We start from the raw sequence: 13,866 nt of genomic DNA, 5'->3' as shown, positions 1-13,866 counted from the left end.
AGTGAAGCAATAGAAGTACAAGCCTTTCTGCAGACAATAAAAAGCCACCAGCCAGCTTGCAACCCATTTTAAGCTCAGTTTCTTCAAAATGCTTTAATACTTACCATATTTCTTGCACTTTAGTCATTTTAGTGGGGAAAGAAAGATGCGGAAACTATCTGCTCATGGTACCTGCTCAGCCCTAGAAAAAAAGAGTATTGACTTCACTTTTGAAAGTAATGATCAAAAGGAAAAGTGAGATTTGTTTCTTCACAGTAGTTGGCAGCAAAAAGAAGTCTAAAGAGTTTAGGGTTTGGGGTTTCTAAAGTTTAGTTTACTTATTTTGCATTAGAAAGTCAATTCCACTGTTCCTGGAAAGCAAGCAAAACAATGTTCTGAAACATAACAGAATGAAAGCAAAGCATTGATATTTAATCTAGCTGTTACAAGCTATTCCTTTTAAATAGCAGAATTCCATTTTACATCAGGCACTTTCATAAGTGGTTATACTTGCACTGTGTGATTGTATTTATTAAAACTTAGCATAAATAGCATGTTGTTAAGGCAGTATTTCTGTGACCTCAGAGGAATGTTTCAAAAGCCAGCCTGAACCTTAAAACTTGATTTTAAATGATTGCCTCTAATTACCATGTTTCTCTTACAAATTGCTGTATATAAAATCATAGAATCATAGAATAGTTAGGGTTGGAAAGGACCTTAAGATCATCAAGTTCCAACCCCCCCTCCATGGGCAGGGACACCTCACACTAAACCATGCCACCCAAGGCTTTGTCCAACCTGGCGTTGAACACCTCCAGGAATGAAGCATTCACAACTTCCCTGGGCAACCCATTCCAGTGCCTCACCACCCTCACAGTAAAGAACTTCCTCCTTATATCCAATCTAGACTTCACCTCTTTAAGTTTTAACCCAATACCCCTTGTCCTATCACTACAGTCCCTAATGAATACAGCCTATATTATCTTTAACTCTAGATCTGCTTTGAAATATTTTGATACGTTACATTTTCAAAATAAAACTACATTAAAACCTGGTCTTACCAATAACATCAGCATAATCTTGCATTACTTGCAAATGCACTGACAAAATGAGTGGCCAGCATGCTTCCAAATAACTCCAAAGGTAACGAATTACCTGTCAAAGCTGTGACTGTGGTGCATTTCCTGTGGATTTATGTGCAGTTTCTTCCTCGGATGACTTACGTCTTTTGGCAGAGAAGTCAGAAACAACCCTTCAGGATTGGAGGTGGTAAGAAATTTGTCTGTTTCTTCAAAGTTCATTCTAAACTTGATAAAATGTTAATAGACTTTATATAACAATAATTCAACAGAGTTCTTGCTTGCGGAATTTATCCATGAAGATTACAGGGGAAGCTTTCTCCTTTACAGGTTTTGTCAGCAAACTGAGGTCTAATTTTAAGATAAAGCTTTAAGGCTCACAGTGGCTAATGATTAATGCAAACTGACATAGCAGGAAAGCAGTCATGATTGCATTTGTGTTACTGAATACCTTTAAATGCTCTGGTCTCTGATTCATGGGTAAAACAGAGCACCCATTTTACAGTTTGGGCTCACCCTGACCTACCCCTGTTGCATAGTGTGGTGGCCTCTGGGCTCATGGGGTCTTTTCTATCTGTCCTGGCTTTGCTGGGGATGAGGGGAGGTAGGACATCAAATAACTCATACTATTAGTTGACCAAGAATTGTTTCCATATAAGGACCACTCTGTCATTTAAGAGTAAATCAACAAGAAGATGAGCTTCTAAGTCTATCCTCTAGGCTAAAAAAGTCTAACCTGAAATACTTCAGAGAGATGCTGCTGCTTTGCTTTCCTTAACCCAGTGATTATTTATTTTTAATTTAATTATTATTTATTTTTTTTTTTTTAGGCTGGGCTCCCTACACCTTCCACTGTTCGTCAGAGGGCAGAGTTAACTATGAAGCCTATTGTCGGAATGGGTGTTGACAGTGGGAGCATGCTGTGGCACAAGGAGCCCTGTATACTACTCAGAGCAGCTCTGTGAGCTGAACAGAGCCTGATCTTGTTCTACAGGTATGGAAAGCTCTCACACCACTTGGAATGTATAGCGCAGCCAGGCAGGCAAGTGTTCAGAGAAGCCAGGCTTGCATCTGCATTTCTTTCTTTACCAGTGGTTACTGAGAAAGGGAAAGAACTGTGGGGAAGTTACTGCTGGGTAGGTCTACTGGCCTGCTGAAAGGTGGCTGATGACTAGCATTTCTCTGGAAACCTGTGCAGTGCTGGGTAATACCTTCTTGCTTTGAATGCAAAGATACAGTTTATTTGCTGCTTTGTTGGCCGGAACTGGCTTTATCAGTTTGCTCGACTGTTTTTTCATAGAAGATTAGTGCCCAAACCTACCAATGTTTCAAAGGTAGGTAATATTGTGTTGAAAGGAGGGTGTAGCTATGGGGAGCAATGTGCTTGGCTTTGGATTTTCATATTTGCGTGGAATCCATTAGTATGCTGGGAGAAAGATAAAGACTGAATAGTAAAACTTTCAATGAAAGGTGCATTTGTTCAGTTTCCTTTTCTTGCAGAACTAGAGCCTGTGGTTCCAGCCTTACTCATAACCTGCTTAGTGTCAACTACTTCCACTTCAAAGAGTGTATGTGTAAGTACAAGAGCACACAGGTAGATGTGCACATCTTACTGTTTTGGATGAAATCTCTGGTTCCTGGGTTAATACTAATTTGCAGCTGAAAACCCAGGGTAACATAAGGTCTTACCATTCTCTTGCTGTTGTTTCTGACTCCAATGTGTTATGTCCTTCCTAACACTTTGAAGAGCTGTCCTCTTCCTTTTCTATCCCCCACAATGCTCTGAAGTCCCAACCTCAGAATCTTTCTTTTGGAAATTCAAGAGAATATGAACAGAATTTTTTCTTTTTTTTTTTTTTTTTTAAGTCTTTTCTGTTTTACAAGAAGAGCACTTTCCACATCTGCAAAACACATACATTGTGTCTACTTGGTTCCTTTGCTTCTTAGTGGCATCCCATGTACATGGAACTCAGTGAGTTCTGACCAGTTCAGAATGGAGGAACTTTTATTGTTATTTCTACCAGCTTTTCTAGATTCTTTCCTGCAGCTTATTACTGCCTTTTTTTTTTTTTTTTTGTTGTTGTTTTCTTTTATCAGATGCTACACAGAAATATTTGTTGACGTTCTGTACCAAAAGCAGTTTGAGACTGTGGAGCTGTACGTACCATGCTCTTTTTCATTGAAACAAAGTCTAGTTAAATTCTAGTCCAGGACTAGCACCTAGCTCTTTAACTAAATGCCTCAAGAGAAGATTCCTACTCACAAGAAAAAGTGAAACAAAACAGTCTTTGCTCTACTGGACTTTGTCCTAATTTCTTCAGGCAAGAATATCATGCCCTTGGTTCTGTAGTAATAAAAGATGCTTACTACGTAGTGGAGACTAACTACATCTGCTTTTACAGCTATTCTGCTTAGAGCCAGTTTATAACAGAGAGTGCCCACATAAAACACAATAGTAAACTAAAAACCTAGAAAATTAGCTGGGTTCATTTGGTCAAGTCGTACTGATTGTTCTTGTTACTTGAAACAAATTGATTCTCTCCTGCCTGTTTTCACCTCTGAACAGTTTTTCTAGTTGCAGGATATGACAACTGTATGAAAAGCACATAGAAATGATAGCTTGTGTGTCTACAGGAAAAATATTCTCTAAATGCTAAGTAGCATCTATTTTTATTAGAAGTAGGTATTGGAAGCTAGAAGCAAATAGCAGTACAGAAATAACTTTAACATATGGATATAATTTATATTAAATCAGGTATTCACTATGCAAACTTATTTATAGCCCCTTTTTTCTTCTCCTGGACTAACTGTCCTTTGTGCTGGACTAAATTAGCTGTAGGACTTGAAGCTTCTTGATAAATTCTGAGATGCTGATCCTGTCAAATCCTTGGACAAAATCAATGGACCTCCTCCATTTGGCACTCAAAAGCACATATGATACTAGCTTTTCGCTTCAGTTATAAATCTTCTTTTGATGTTTGTGTTAATCTGGAACTTTCCTGTGCAGAGTAAGCCGAATTTCTCCACAATGTATTTCTCTGGTTTTAGTCTGTACTACTCAGTCCTTTTTTGAATTTTTTTTGTTTTCATTTCCTGTTGAAATGGGAAGATACTCAGTCCTGAATTTAATTTTACTGGAAGCACAAGGAAAGGAGAGAGGGGTTTCATTTTGTTTTGACTCTGAAGTTTTTTCATTCTGGGTTGAGACTGTACTGAGTCCATAGCAGTTTTTAGGTTGTGGCTTTCAAGTGTGGGCTGAGCAACAGCTGTGCCTTAGCAGTGTTTTAGTGAAACTTCTCAGATAGGTTGTGCAAACCCTGCTTTTCTGAACCCTGGTGTGCAAAATGCCTGCTTCTGACATGGGCTTTTAAATTAGAAGGGAGGAGTCTGTCACCAAATTGCCTGTAGTTAGGAAAGAATATAGTGATGCAAACACAGCCCCTTCTTCCTTGGTTCCTTGCTGGGGAGATAGATCCCTTAACTTTTCGTGCATAAGCAAAGGTGCATGGAAGCAGCTTGCCAACACCATATATAACAGCTAGAATAAGCAAGGCAGGGTGAACTCTAATCTCTGCCATTGTGCACAGCGCAATGCCAAGATGGTTGCTCTATTCTTGTGTATAAATAACTTCTATCAAGCTATTTGTAAGTAAGTAAATAAGAACCTAAAGCAACTTATCTTTTTCTTCTTGGCACAGTGCTATTATGATGATCTCTTAGCTGGCATATGTTGTAATGAAATGTTGTAATGATTCAGCATAGCTTTTCAGGGCTGTGTTGTACATTCATCTTGCACTGCTCTTCCCTGCATGCTGCAGTAGCAGCTCTTCTCCTGCGAGGGGCTGGCCATGTGAGGTTGCTTGACTCATACAGCCATGTTGTATAGCCAGCTACAGTTGCTCTTCGTAAGATCTTGTTATTTTCCTTTAGCATTTGCTTGAGACAAGCGCGCAAATGCTTCTGATCAAGAAAATTCCACTTATGACTGCAAAGTAGCTGCCATAAATTAAAAACTGGGAGAGAGAGAGAAAAAGACAAAGGAGTTAATGAAAACCACATTAAGGAAACACTGCTACTTTTTTTGGTGTTTTTCTTTTTTTTTTTTTGGAGATGTCAAGCACTTTTTTGTTTACCTGTGTTCTGGTACAGTTTCTCTATGCTCAAGTTTTTGCTTTGTGATTAAGCAAAATCAGCTTTTCCAGCAAACAGCAGATCTTTGAGGAATAGAGAACTGCCCCTTCTTCCAATTCTTATGCCTCTTAATAAACATCAGGGAGTAAAGGATAGAACAGGATTTTTTTCTATTTGTGCAAAATGTAGAAGTAGCTTCATTAACCCGTGGTCATGAATATTGCAAGTGACTTTGGATCAGTATTTCCAACAACAGAGGCAAGGCTATTTATGAAGTCTTCATATTCCTGTCCTTAATTTCAAAGTTTTGGTTTTAGTGTTTAATTCAATCTTTAATTTTTTAAAATTACTTCTGCCTTCACTGTGCAGAATATCTGAATAGCTTTAGTCTCCTTCCATGGGGGTAGAAAGCTGCCTCAGCTGAGATCCCATCTAAGAAACTGCTGAAGTTGGTACATTTCACTTCATTCTGACGTGAGTGGAATTGGGCTGACTGAAGTTAGGGACACTTGTGAGATAGCATATCCCATATATCCACTTGTGGGAGCATATCCCACTCCAACTTAAGTGCACAAACTATGGGCAAGAGACTTTATTATTCACATTGAGATACAGACCAGGTTTGCTTCTGCTCTGGAATGAGAAGGCAGGTGTCCTTTCTTTTCACATGAGCTGAAATGACTTCAGTAATCTAGGCTGTTTCACAGCCTTGAACTTTCCTAACAACATGTAGTCATGTTGATTCTACATCTAAGAAAATCAGAGGATGTTATTCAGTGTCCTATTAATTAACAATCTGGTCAGATAGCAGTGCCTGATTATTTATGTTCTGCTGTATTTGCCTTTGAAAAGTTAAAGACCAGTATCTGTAATCCTAAACGTTGCACTAAAAGGTGAAAGGGTTATGGTAGACATGAGGGAAAAGCAAGATGTATAGATTTCTATAGAAGAAAGAGGGAATTAAATTGTCCTTTGGAGTAGCAATTTCTTTCTTGGTAAGCTTTTGAAAGTGAAGTAAATTAATTTAAATTAATTAAATTACTATTAACTTACTTCCTGTTTACTTAATTAAAATTAAGTAAATTAATTTTTAATTAAGTAAACAGGAAGTAAGTTAATAACACTTACCTGAATCACTATGTCCAGTCCTAGGCCTCTTGAATCCACAATAACTACTGTAAGAATGGTCTGAATCACCAGTGCAATGAAGTTGTTGAATCCAAACACCAAGGCATAACGTTCCATGCTCAGGTTGACTGCGATCTGGAACCTAATGTGAGACTGGCATATCAATTACTTCACACTGGGTGGAAAGCTGTTGCCTTCCATTTACTTGATGAAGAGAAATGATTCAAGCAGATGATATATGGAGGATGGAGTAAATGATGTTTCAGTTGTTTGTAGAATGTACTAAAATAGTTCAGGTGTGATCCACTATAATGTACTAACAGCCACCAAAATGAAAATAGAAGATTCACTTGGTTTCATTCAAGATAGGCATAATCTTGTAATGTACTGCAGTATAGCAGATTTTTCAAATGTTATCTGAATAAGTTTGAGTTTTGACATATGCATCTGGCATTTTTGTTAATAAAATAGTATGGTATGTCTAAGGATGTTCCAATCAATAAAATAACTGGTGTAATAAAAATGTGTTATATTTATTATGCAGGCTAAAGATAATATTTGTTATTTTATTTTCCTATTTCTAGCAACAGAATAGCTTGCTCTCCTAAGAGATCTTGTCTGAGTTTATCTAATGTTCTCCTTTTATTCCTGCTTTACATCATAATATTAAGGATTCTATGTGTAAACCTATGTTTGGAAACACTATAACAAACCTTTTTTTGCATTCTTGTTCATAGCATGCTAAAAAGTGTATCAGCAAGGTGTTTGAGATATCAGGGGATCTTAAAGGATGGTTGTCAAAGAATTCTTGTCTCTACTGTTCACTTTGCATCTTTCATGCCAAGAAGGAGGAAAATAGTGTATATGTTTTGCTGTTACTATTGCTTTTATTAAGAAAGATATGTTGTACCTTGTTTAATTTCTACCTGGATAAATGTTCGATGTCCTTTTGGTAGCTTTTCTTTCATGGGTGTTTAGAAGAACAAAAACTGCATAACTAGACATTTAAATGTCCTTGTCTTTACCTGATTATTTATGTCTAGCATTAGATCAGCTACCTCTGAGTAAAAGGAGGGATGCCTAAAGCAAATTTGAAGCATGGTTAGTATTCTGTGCGTAATGGCAGCACAGTAAGGTTTTATACTTACGTTGCTATTGTTATGAGGAGCATATAGCATGCTTTGAAAATGAGATAGCCAGCGTAACATGCCCAGATGTTGGTAGTGAAGTGCATGAGAAGCAGAGAAACTGCATCTATTGTAGAGAAGATCCCTAAAGCCAGTTCTCCGAAAAGGTCCCAATTAATTTTCACGTATTGTACTATGAAAGATGTTACAGAGCCTAGAAAAAGAGAAGAAAACATGTAAATGTTGTATCCGTTCTATAGTATATATCACCAAATCTTGCCACTCATGTCCCAAAAGACAATGCTGAATAATAGAGTAGTTCTGAAGTGTTTTGAAAGCATTTCTAATCACTTCTGAAGTCATGCAGGTGACTGATCATTTTTAGATAACTGCATAAATTAAGTCTTTGCCATTCCATTCTTTATATTTTATTCCACTTCACATGGTAAACTGTTATGTAGAAGGATTCATTATTTAGCTGTCTGTACCCAGCATGTATCTCTAGAGAGAGAATTAGGAACACGGTTTGGAGCTCAAGAAGAACAATTCTTCCAGCTTGTACTTTATAAGTAAGCTAGTAAACCTTCTTGTTTAACAGTTTGGCTCTGTGCAGCTCATAAAGGCGCTAAGTGGTCAGAAAAGGGAGTTTTGTGAGATACAAAGTGAGTTTATTCAGGGAACTGAGGATTGACACTGTTTGCATTTGGTGGGCCTGCTATAAAGATGCATCTGTTGAGAAAGGAAGCCTTCATCTTAGGAGCCTCATGGAATTTTAAAACTTCTGCACCTCTGCATTGAGAAATGATTCCATGAGAGAAAGGAATTCATCAAGGAGCAGACACTTCAGGAGTTAAGTGTTTCTAATTCATGATTCAGTTGGTTTATTTTGTTGCCTACTTCAAGACAAACGTAATTTTTAATCTTAGAAGTATCTGTTTCTCCTTGATAACAGTAATGACAAGTTATGATATAGATGTGTTTATTTTTTTCTCTAGTGGATCACACCCCAATGTCTTGTGCAAGTTTTTACGCAGCACAACATGAATATGAGAAACACTGCCAATTCAGGGTGGTATATTCTGATGTTACTTTTCGATAACATCACTTTGCTTGTCTGGCATGGACATCTGCTTCCAGTGCAAAAGTGTAATGATTAATGTCAGTAGCATGATGAATTCAGTAAATTCTTTTTCTGCAAATTTCTGTATCTTGGAATAACGAAAATTCCTTTTCTGATCATGCTGCATAAGAGTATTTAACTAGAAAAAGGTCTTAGTGAAAGGGTTATGTTGTTTTTTCTGTAAAAAGAAAAAAACCCCAAAATAATGAAAAACTTCTCATCTGTATAAACTGGTACCATTGTTATGAAAGCTGTGTGATACTTTGTCTGGAGGCAAAGAAACACTCAACAACCTCATTCAAAGGAAGATGGGTGCCACTGAGTGGATTTAGCACCTGAATGTAAGTCTGTGTGACTTGTACATGCTCTGCATACTGGTAGGATAAAGTTGGGTGTTCTGGTCTGTCCCAGTCCTAAAACTGAAAAAAAACCAACTCCAAAACCCAAACCAAACCAACCAAAACACCAAGCATAGCTTGCATTTGAATGGCTTTGTACCTCAAAGACCTAGGTCTTGAATGCAGAATGCATACACTGGCTTCCTGGAGTGTAAGCAATGGAATGTCACTTTAAAAGTGTTCTAAAGTAAAACATTAGAGACTGTTTTTGTGATAGATGCTTAGACACTGACTTACTCAGAAAAGTTGCAATTGCTTCAACAGCTCCGTTGTACACTGCAGAGCTGTGAGAGGGAGCTCTGAAGTCCCACAGCACTTGGATATAATTCAGGACCTGGTTAAAGCCTGCTGTAGCCAGAGCCCACCACAGGGACCAGTAGAGAAGTTTCCTAGAGCAGTAGCAATCCCTCAAGTCCTTGCTCAGCTGCACCAGAACCCTGAGCACATGATTCTGTGGCTTGACATTACCAGCCTGCTGTTCAGGTGCTGGTCCCATGTCAGCAGATGGAGAGTTCTTGTCCTCTTGGCAGCTCAGTGGCCTGTCAGAGCTGACCGTAGCCACTGTTTTATCTGTTCCTGGGAGAGCTTCCGAGACCTCTTTCCTGTGGAAGAACATACTCTTTTGGGGCATTGGGAGGAAGAACGAGCACAGGAATGCTAGGGACACAGAAGCCAAAGTAATGGCATTAAGGTGAAAGTAGGATACATCTGCTAAGGAAACCAGCAGCTGTCCCAGCACAGCACCAGTGGTGGCTGCAACCAGAGTGATACTTCTGCAATAGCTCGTCACTCTCTGATAGTGATCAGTGCTGACAACACTGTAGATGTAGGCGTAATAGGCAACCTCAGTGGCTGTCACCATCCCGTAGAAGAATTCCACTATCTGCATGGCCACCACTCCATGTGCGAAGAGGAGCAAAAGCCACATGACGATGAAGCTGATGCCCTGGAGGAGGAGGATGGGCTTGTAGCGCACGTAGTCTGTAATGAGGAAGACTGGGAGAAGGAGTGCAAGGTAGGAGTATGTCCAAACTGGGAAAACCTGGTTTGTAACCTAGAAGAGGGAATGTCTGTGTTGTTATTCTTGGGGAAATGAAATTCATTTATCTGTAAAAGATTTTGTAGGGAGAAGCTTTTGCTCTGAAGGAATTAAAACATATATATACACTAAAGCAAAGTGTGACTGTTGAGCAGGCAAATGGATCTTAAATTTGTTAAATGAATCTTTTATTTATGTTATCTGCTGCAAGTTGTAACCTGCCAAAACTGGTTGCAGTTGTGGGGTTTTTTGTTGTTTGGGTTCTTCTTTTTTTTTTTTTTTTTTTTTTTTTTTTTTAATCTTTAAAAAATTGTTTTAAGTTTTACTTTTCTATTTTTTTGCTCCGTATGAAAGAGTAAAACCATACCTCATCTGTGGTCAGGTTTTTATCTGGTCCTGTTAGATACGGTGTTAGGAAAGGTTCTGATGGTTTCAGCATGGAGAAGAATCCGTAGAGGCAGAGGATCAGGGTGGGAAAAGTCCAGGTGTTGCTTTCCTCTTGCTTCCAGCAGTCCATGGCCTCTGCAGGGAAGCTGAGGAGGAAGTTTTAGAAAGATGATGCTGCCTATGCAAGCGCAAAGATGTCTTGTAACCGATTTTGATTTGGTGGTCTCTAATGCTCAGGAATGCTCTTTAGAGGCTGGCTTTTGGAAAATATTTTTCTTCACGATGTTAAAATGAACAGCTTTTCCTTACATTTGTCTGCTTTTTCTCTGTCTTTGTAGGTAGAGTATAAAGAATGATTTGGGATATCTTTAACTGGGAGATAAACTATGCTGTCATTCAACCTGCACTGACTAAGCTAACCACACGAAAAGCCTTTCTAGATGAAAGTTGCTGAAGACAGCTGAGCACTGAAATTTCACTTGGCACCATGACTGATCCCAGCCCAAGCACCTTGTTGAATGTCAAGTAACTAGTTCACAATTGCTGTGTCTTCTCTAGATGTGCATTGCTTTCCTGTTATGGGTAGCTGGTAACTTTGCAGCCTAGCAGATGAGAGTCACTAATAAATATAGAAAGGACGTCAGGCCAGATCCTAAGGTGGAATTAACTGTGTCAGAAGTGCAGTTTCATTATAGACATTCTATTTTCAATCTATCTATAAAAGAAGTCACTGAAGGTAATAGTTCACTCTAAAATGAAGCAGATATTTTTGTTCTTGTATCTAGCCAAGACTGATGGAATAAATGAAACTTTGCAGTTCTGCTGTACAGAGCCCAAAGAGAAGTCAAAGTGAGTGTAACTGGGGGTATGCAAAGGAAATAGTAAGTTATACTCCATATTCATGTTTGTATAGGCGATGCCAAGAGTCTAAATGTGTACAATTTACCTTTTGTTGTCTTCGTTTTGTTTTGGGGTTTTTGTTTTGTTTGTTTGTTTTTTTTTGTTTGTTTTTTTCTTTCTTTTTGTAAAAGCTGAAGAAAGATCTCTCCAAAAACAGCCCAAAAAATTCACATATCTGTTGGCTATGTCACTCCAGATTGGATGGGCAGAGGATTACTTTATAGGTTGTGACATGTAATGTATAAGGCAGCAGGCATTCTTTTCTAACTTCACTCCATGGTGGCATATTTTACTAATGGCCTGATGCACTAAGAAATGGGTGCAGATCAAAGGGAATTTGAATTATTTAATTTTATGCATAAAGGCTGAAATCACTGATGTGTCAGGATTTACAGCAGCAATAAACTTGGTGCAGTTCTGTAACATGAACCACTAGAGGGCAAACTGACCCAGGAGAAGAAAAAACGTGTATGAGAAGAATGTGAAACACAAGAGTGCTCAAAGAAAAAAGTGTTTCTGTTCCTCTTTCCTCCCCACTTGTTGTAATAGCTTCTGCTGCAAGCATGGCTTTGGCAGGACCAGTTTTGGCCCTGCCCAGGATAATGCTCACTTAGTCATCATAACATCCCCTTGCCCTCCTTTCACATGATAATCATTAAAGCATTACAGCACTCTAATACATCATGTGAATGCTTCATGTGGTACTGACAGGTTCTGAGAAAGGCATCAAGAAGAGGGGGGATGAAGAGCATCTCTAGCACTGTGATGAAAAATATTTGTAAGAGTTAGCTCTGTGACCTAGCCAGGTTATATTTTATCCTTCCCAGCCTAGGTTCTCCGCTCCAGTCTTGGGTCTTGCCATGTTTGCTCTCCCCTTGCTAGTCTATGTGACACAAAGGCAGCAGGTCTCATGGATCCTTTCAAAATGTCTTGAACCCTGGGAGGTGAGTGTGGCACACTTCTGTATTCCCAGGTCCCACAGGGTACTGTGTGCTGCACTTGTGATTCTGTCCATCTGTGCCAGGGTCGTGCCATTGTATATAGTAATTTATGTTTTGAGCTATATATAGAAAAACTCAAGGTGTGCCCTGGTCACTGCAACCCTTCAGTCCCAGCATGTGTTGTCTGGGATTTTCTACTAGACATGTAACTCTAGCCTGTAGATATACTCTGAGGCACCTGTGTTAAGCTGCAAGGTAAGTCAGATGAGAAGTTTCCCACCCAATTTAAGCAGCTGTGCAGGAAAAAGACTGCCACTGGTGTTGGGCTTGGAAATGAGGTGGGCTGAGGGCTGTCAGGGGCAGTCTGCTCTATGCTTGGGGAGTGGGAGGTGCATGCTTCTCCATCGACAGCAAGGTGTGTGCTTGCCTTGAACCCCAGCCGTTTGCCATCAGTGAAGGGCTCTATTGCAGACTTGCCTCTACCGGCTGCTGGTATAGTTGATTCTTTCTGCATTCATAACCAAAAACCTCTGACAACAAGAGCTGTACCTCAGTGCTTAAGTTGGAGGGATCCAACTTGCTCCCATTCAGTCACCCCTTATAGCTGATTTGTCTTTTATAAATCAAGATTTTTCTTAACTTTTGGAGAGATGATGGGATGTCTTGGTGTCATTCTGCAGCAAAATAATCCTGTTTCTTGTTTCCCCCATCAATTTTTGGGTAATATTGGAGCTGTCAGCTCTTTTCCCACACAGTCTGACCCAGCCCTCCAGTTCCCCACCAGACTGCTCTCTTCTTTCCTCCCTCTTTCCCGCATTGTTGCAGGATTTTTGAAGTTCATATATAATCATACCTTGTCTGCTGAAGCTCTTCCTTTCTTACTTCCAAGGGAGAGGTCTCTTTTTAGTATTTCCAGCTTTTCTCCTGGCTGTCCTGTGTGTATTACAGCTACTGGACTCTATTTGGTTTTTGTGCCTTTCCTGTTCTTCTGGAATTTCAGCTTGTTCTGATGACACCTCCTTTGAAAGCATTTCCAGCTGGCTTGCTTTCAGCATCCTTAAAGGAACAGCCCGATAATCCTGACCTTTCCGTGCCCAAAGGCAGCCACAGATTGAAACCCACAGTACTGTTTTTTGCTTGGCTGGCAGAAAAACAATAAAGCTAATCCTGTTCATAAATAATTTTGGATCCATCTGATGTAGGGTAAGTGGCTTGAGACCCACCTGTGCTTCAAATTGGTCTATATTAAAGCAGAACAGTAGCTATGCGTGGGCAATGACAGATAAGGGAGAACAACTACCAGTGCTGTAAGATATAAATGTTTCTCCACTAAATACATGGATTTTCATACCATTCTGACAGGTTTTAAAAGTAAAATGCTCTGCTCTCCTTCCCAAGGACTGTTTTTTGTTAGCAAATTTCTCAGATCTTTTGCTGAGGCAGGTTCTCACAGTTCTACTGAAGATGGAGATGGCCCTATACTCATCTGCGGAAGATCCTGTGGGACTCACAACAGCCAAGTATACTATCTTAAATGTATACATTTGCACAAAAAGTAGAATCATAGAATCAACTAGGTTGGAAAAGGCCTTTAAGATCATCAAGTCTAAGGATGTGCCTACAAATCTAGATCCACT

General features: G+C 39.3%; 1 protein-coding gene across 1 annotated transcript; it reads right to left on the bottom strand.

Annotated features, from left to right (window-relative positions):
- Positions 1-4,799: 4,799 nt before the first annotated feature.
- On the bottom strand, positions 4,800-11,721 carry LOC308224109 (thiamine transporter 2-like). The gene is made up of 5 exons (XM_080623749.1): positions 10,369-11,721; positions 9,200-10,016; positions 7,466-7,658; positions 6,318-6,459; positions 4,800-5,071 (listed from the first exon to the last, which is right to left on the bottom strand). Exons 1-5 carry the CDS (start codon positions 10,516-10,518, stop codon positions 4,985-4,987), a joined length of 1,389 nt encoding a protein of 462 aa, XP_080479875.1. The 5' UTR covers positions 10,519-11,721; the 3' UTR covers positions 4,800-4,984.
- Between the last annotated feature and the right edge of the window lie 2,145 nt (positions 11,722-13,866).

The sequence above is a fragment of the Psittacula echo genome, assembly GCF_963264785.1.
Source record: "Psittacula echo genome assembly, chromosome: 7".
Lineage (NCBI taxonomy): Eukaryota > Metazoa > Chordata > Aves > Psittaciformes > Psittacidae > Psittacula > Psittacula echo.
This window is presented reverse-complemented; position numbering and strand designations above follow the sequence as displayed.

What these genes read in the sequence shown, in the direction of transcription:
- LOC308224109 (XM_080623749.1), bottom strand. Translation starts at nt 10,518, where the DNA reads ATGGACTGCTGGAAGCAAGAGGAAAGCAACACCTGGACTTTTCCCACC. An exon ending in AAAACCTGACCACAGATGAG is followed by an intron (nt 10,017 to 10,368) that starts GTATGGTTTTAC and finishes TCCCTCTTCTAG; the next exon opens with GTTACAAACCAGGTTTTCCC. An exon ending in CTCCTCATAACAATAGCAAC is followed by an intron (nt 6,460 to 7,465) that starts GTAAGTATAAAA and finishes GTCTCACATTAG; the next exon opens with GTTCCAGATCGCAGTCAACC.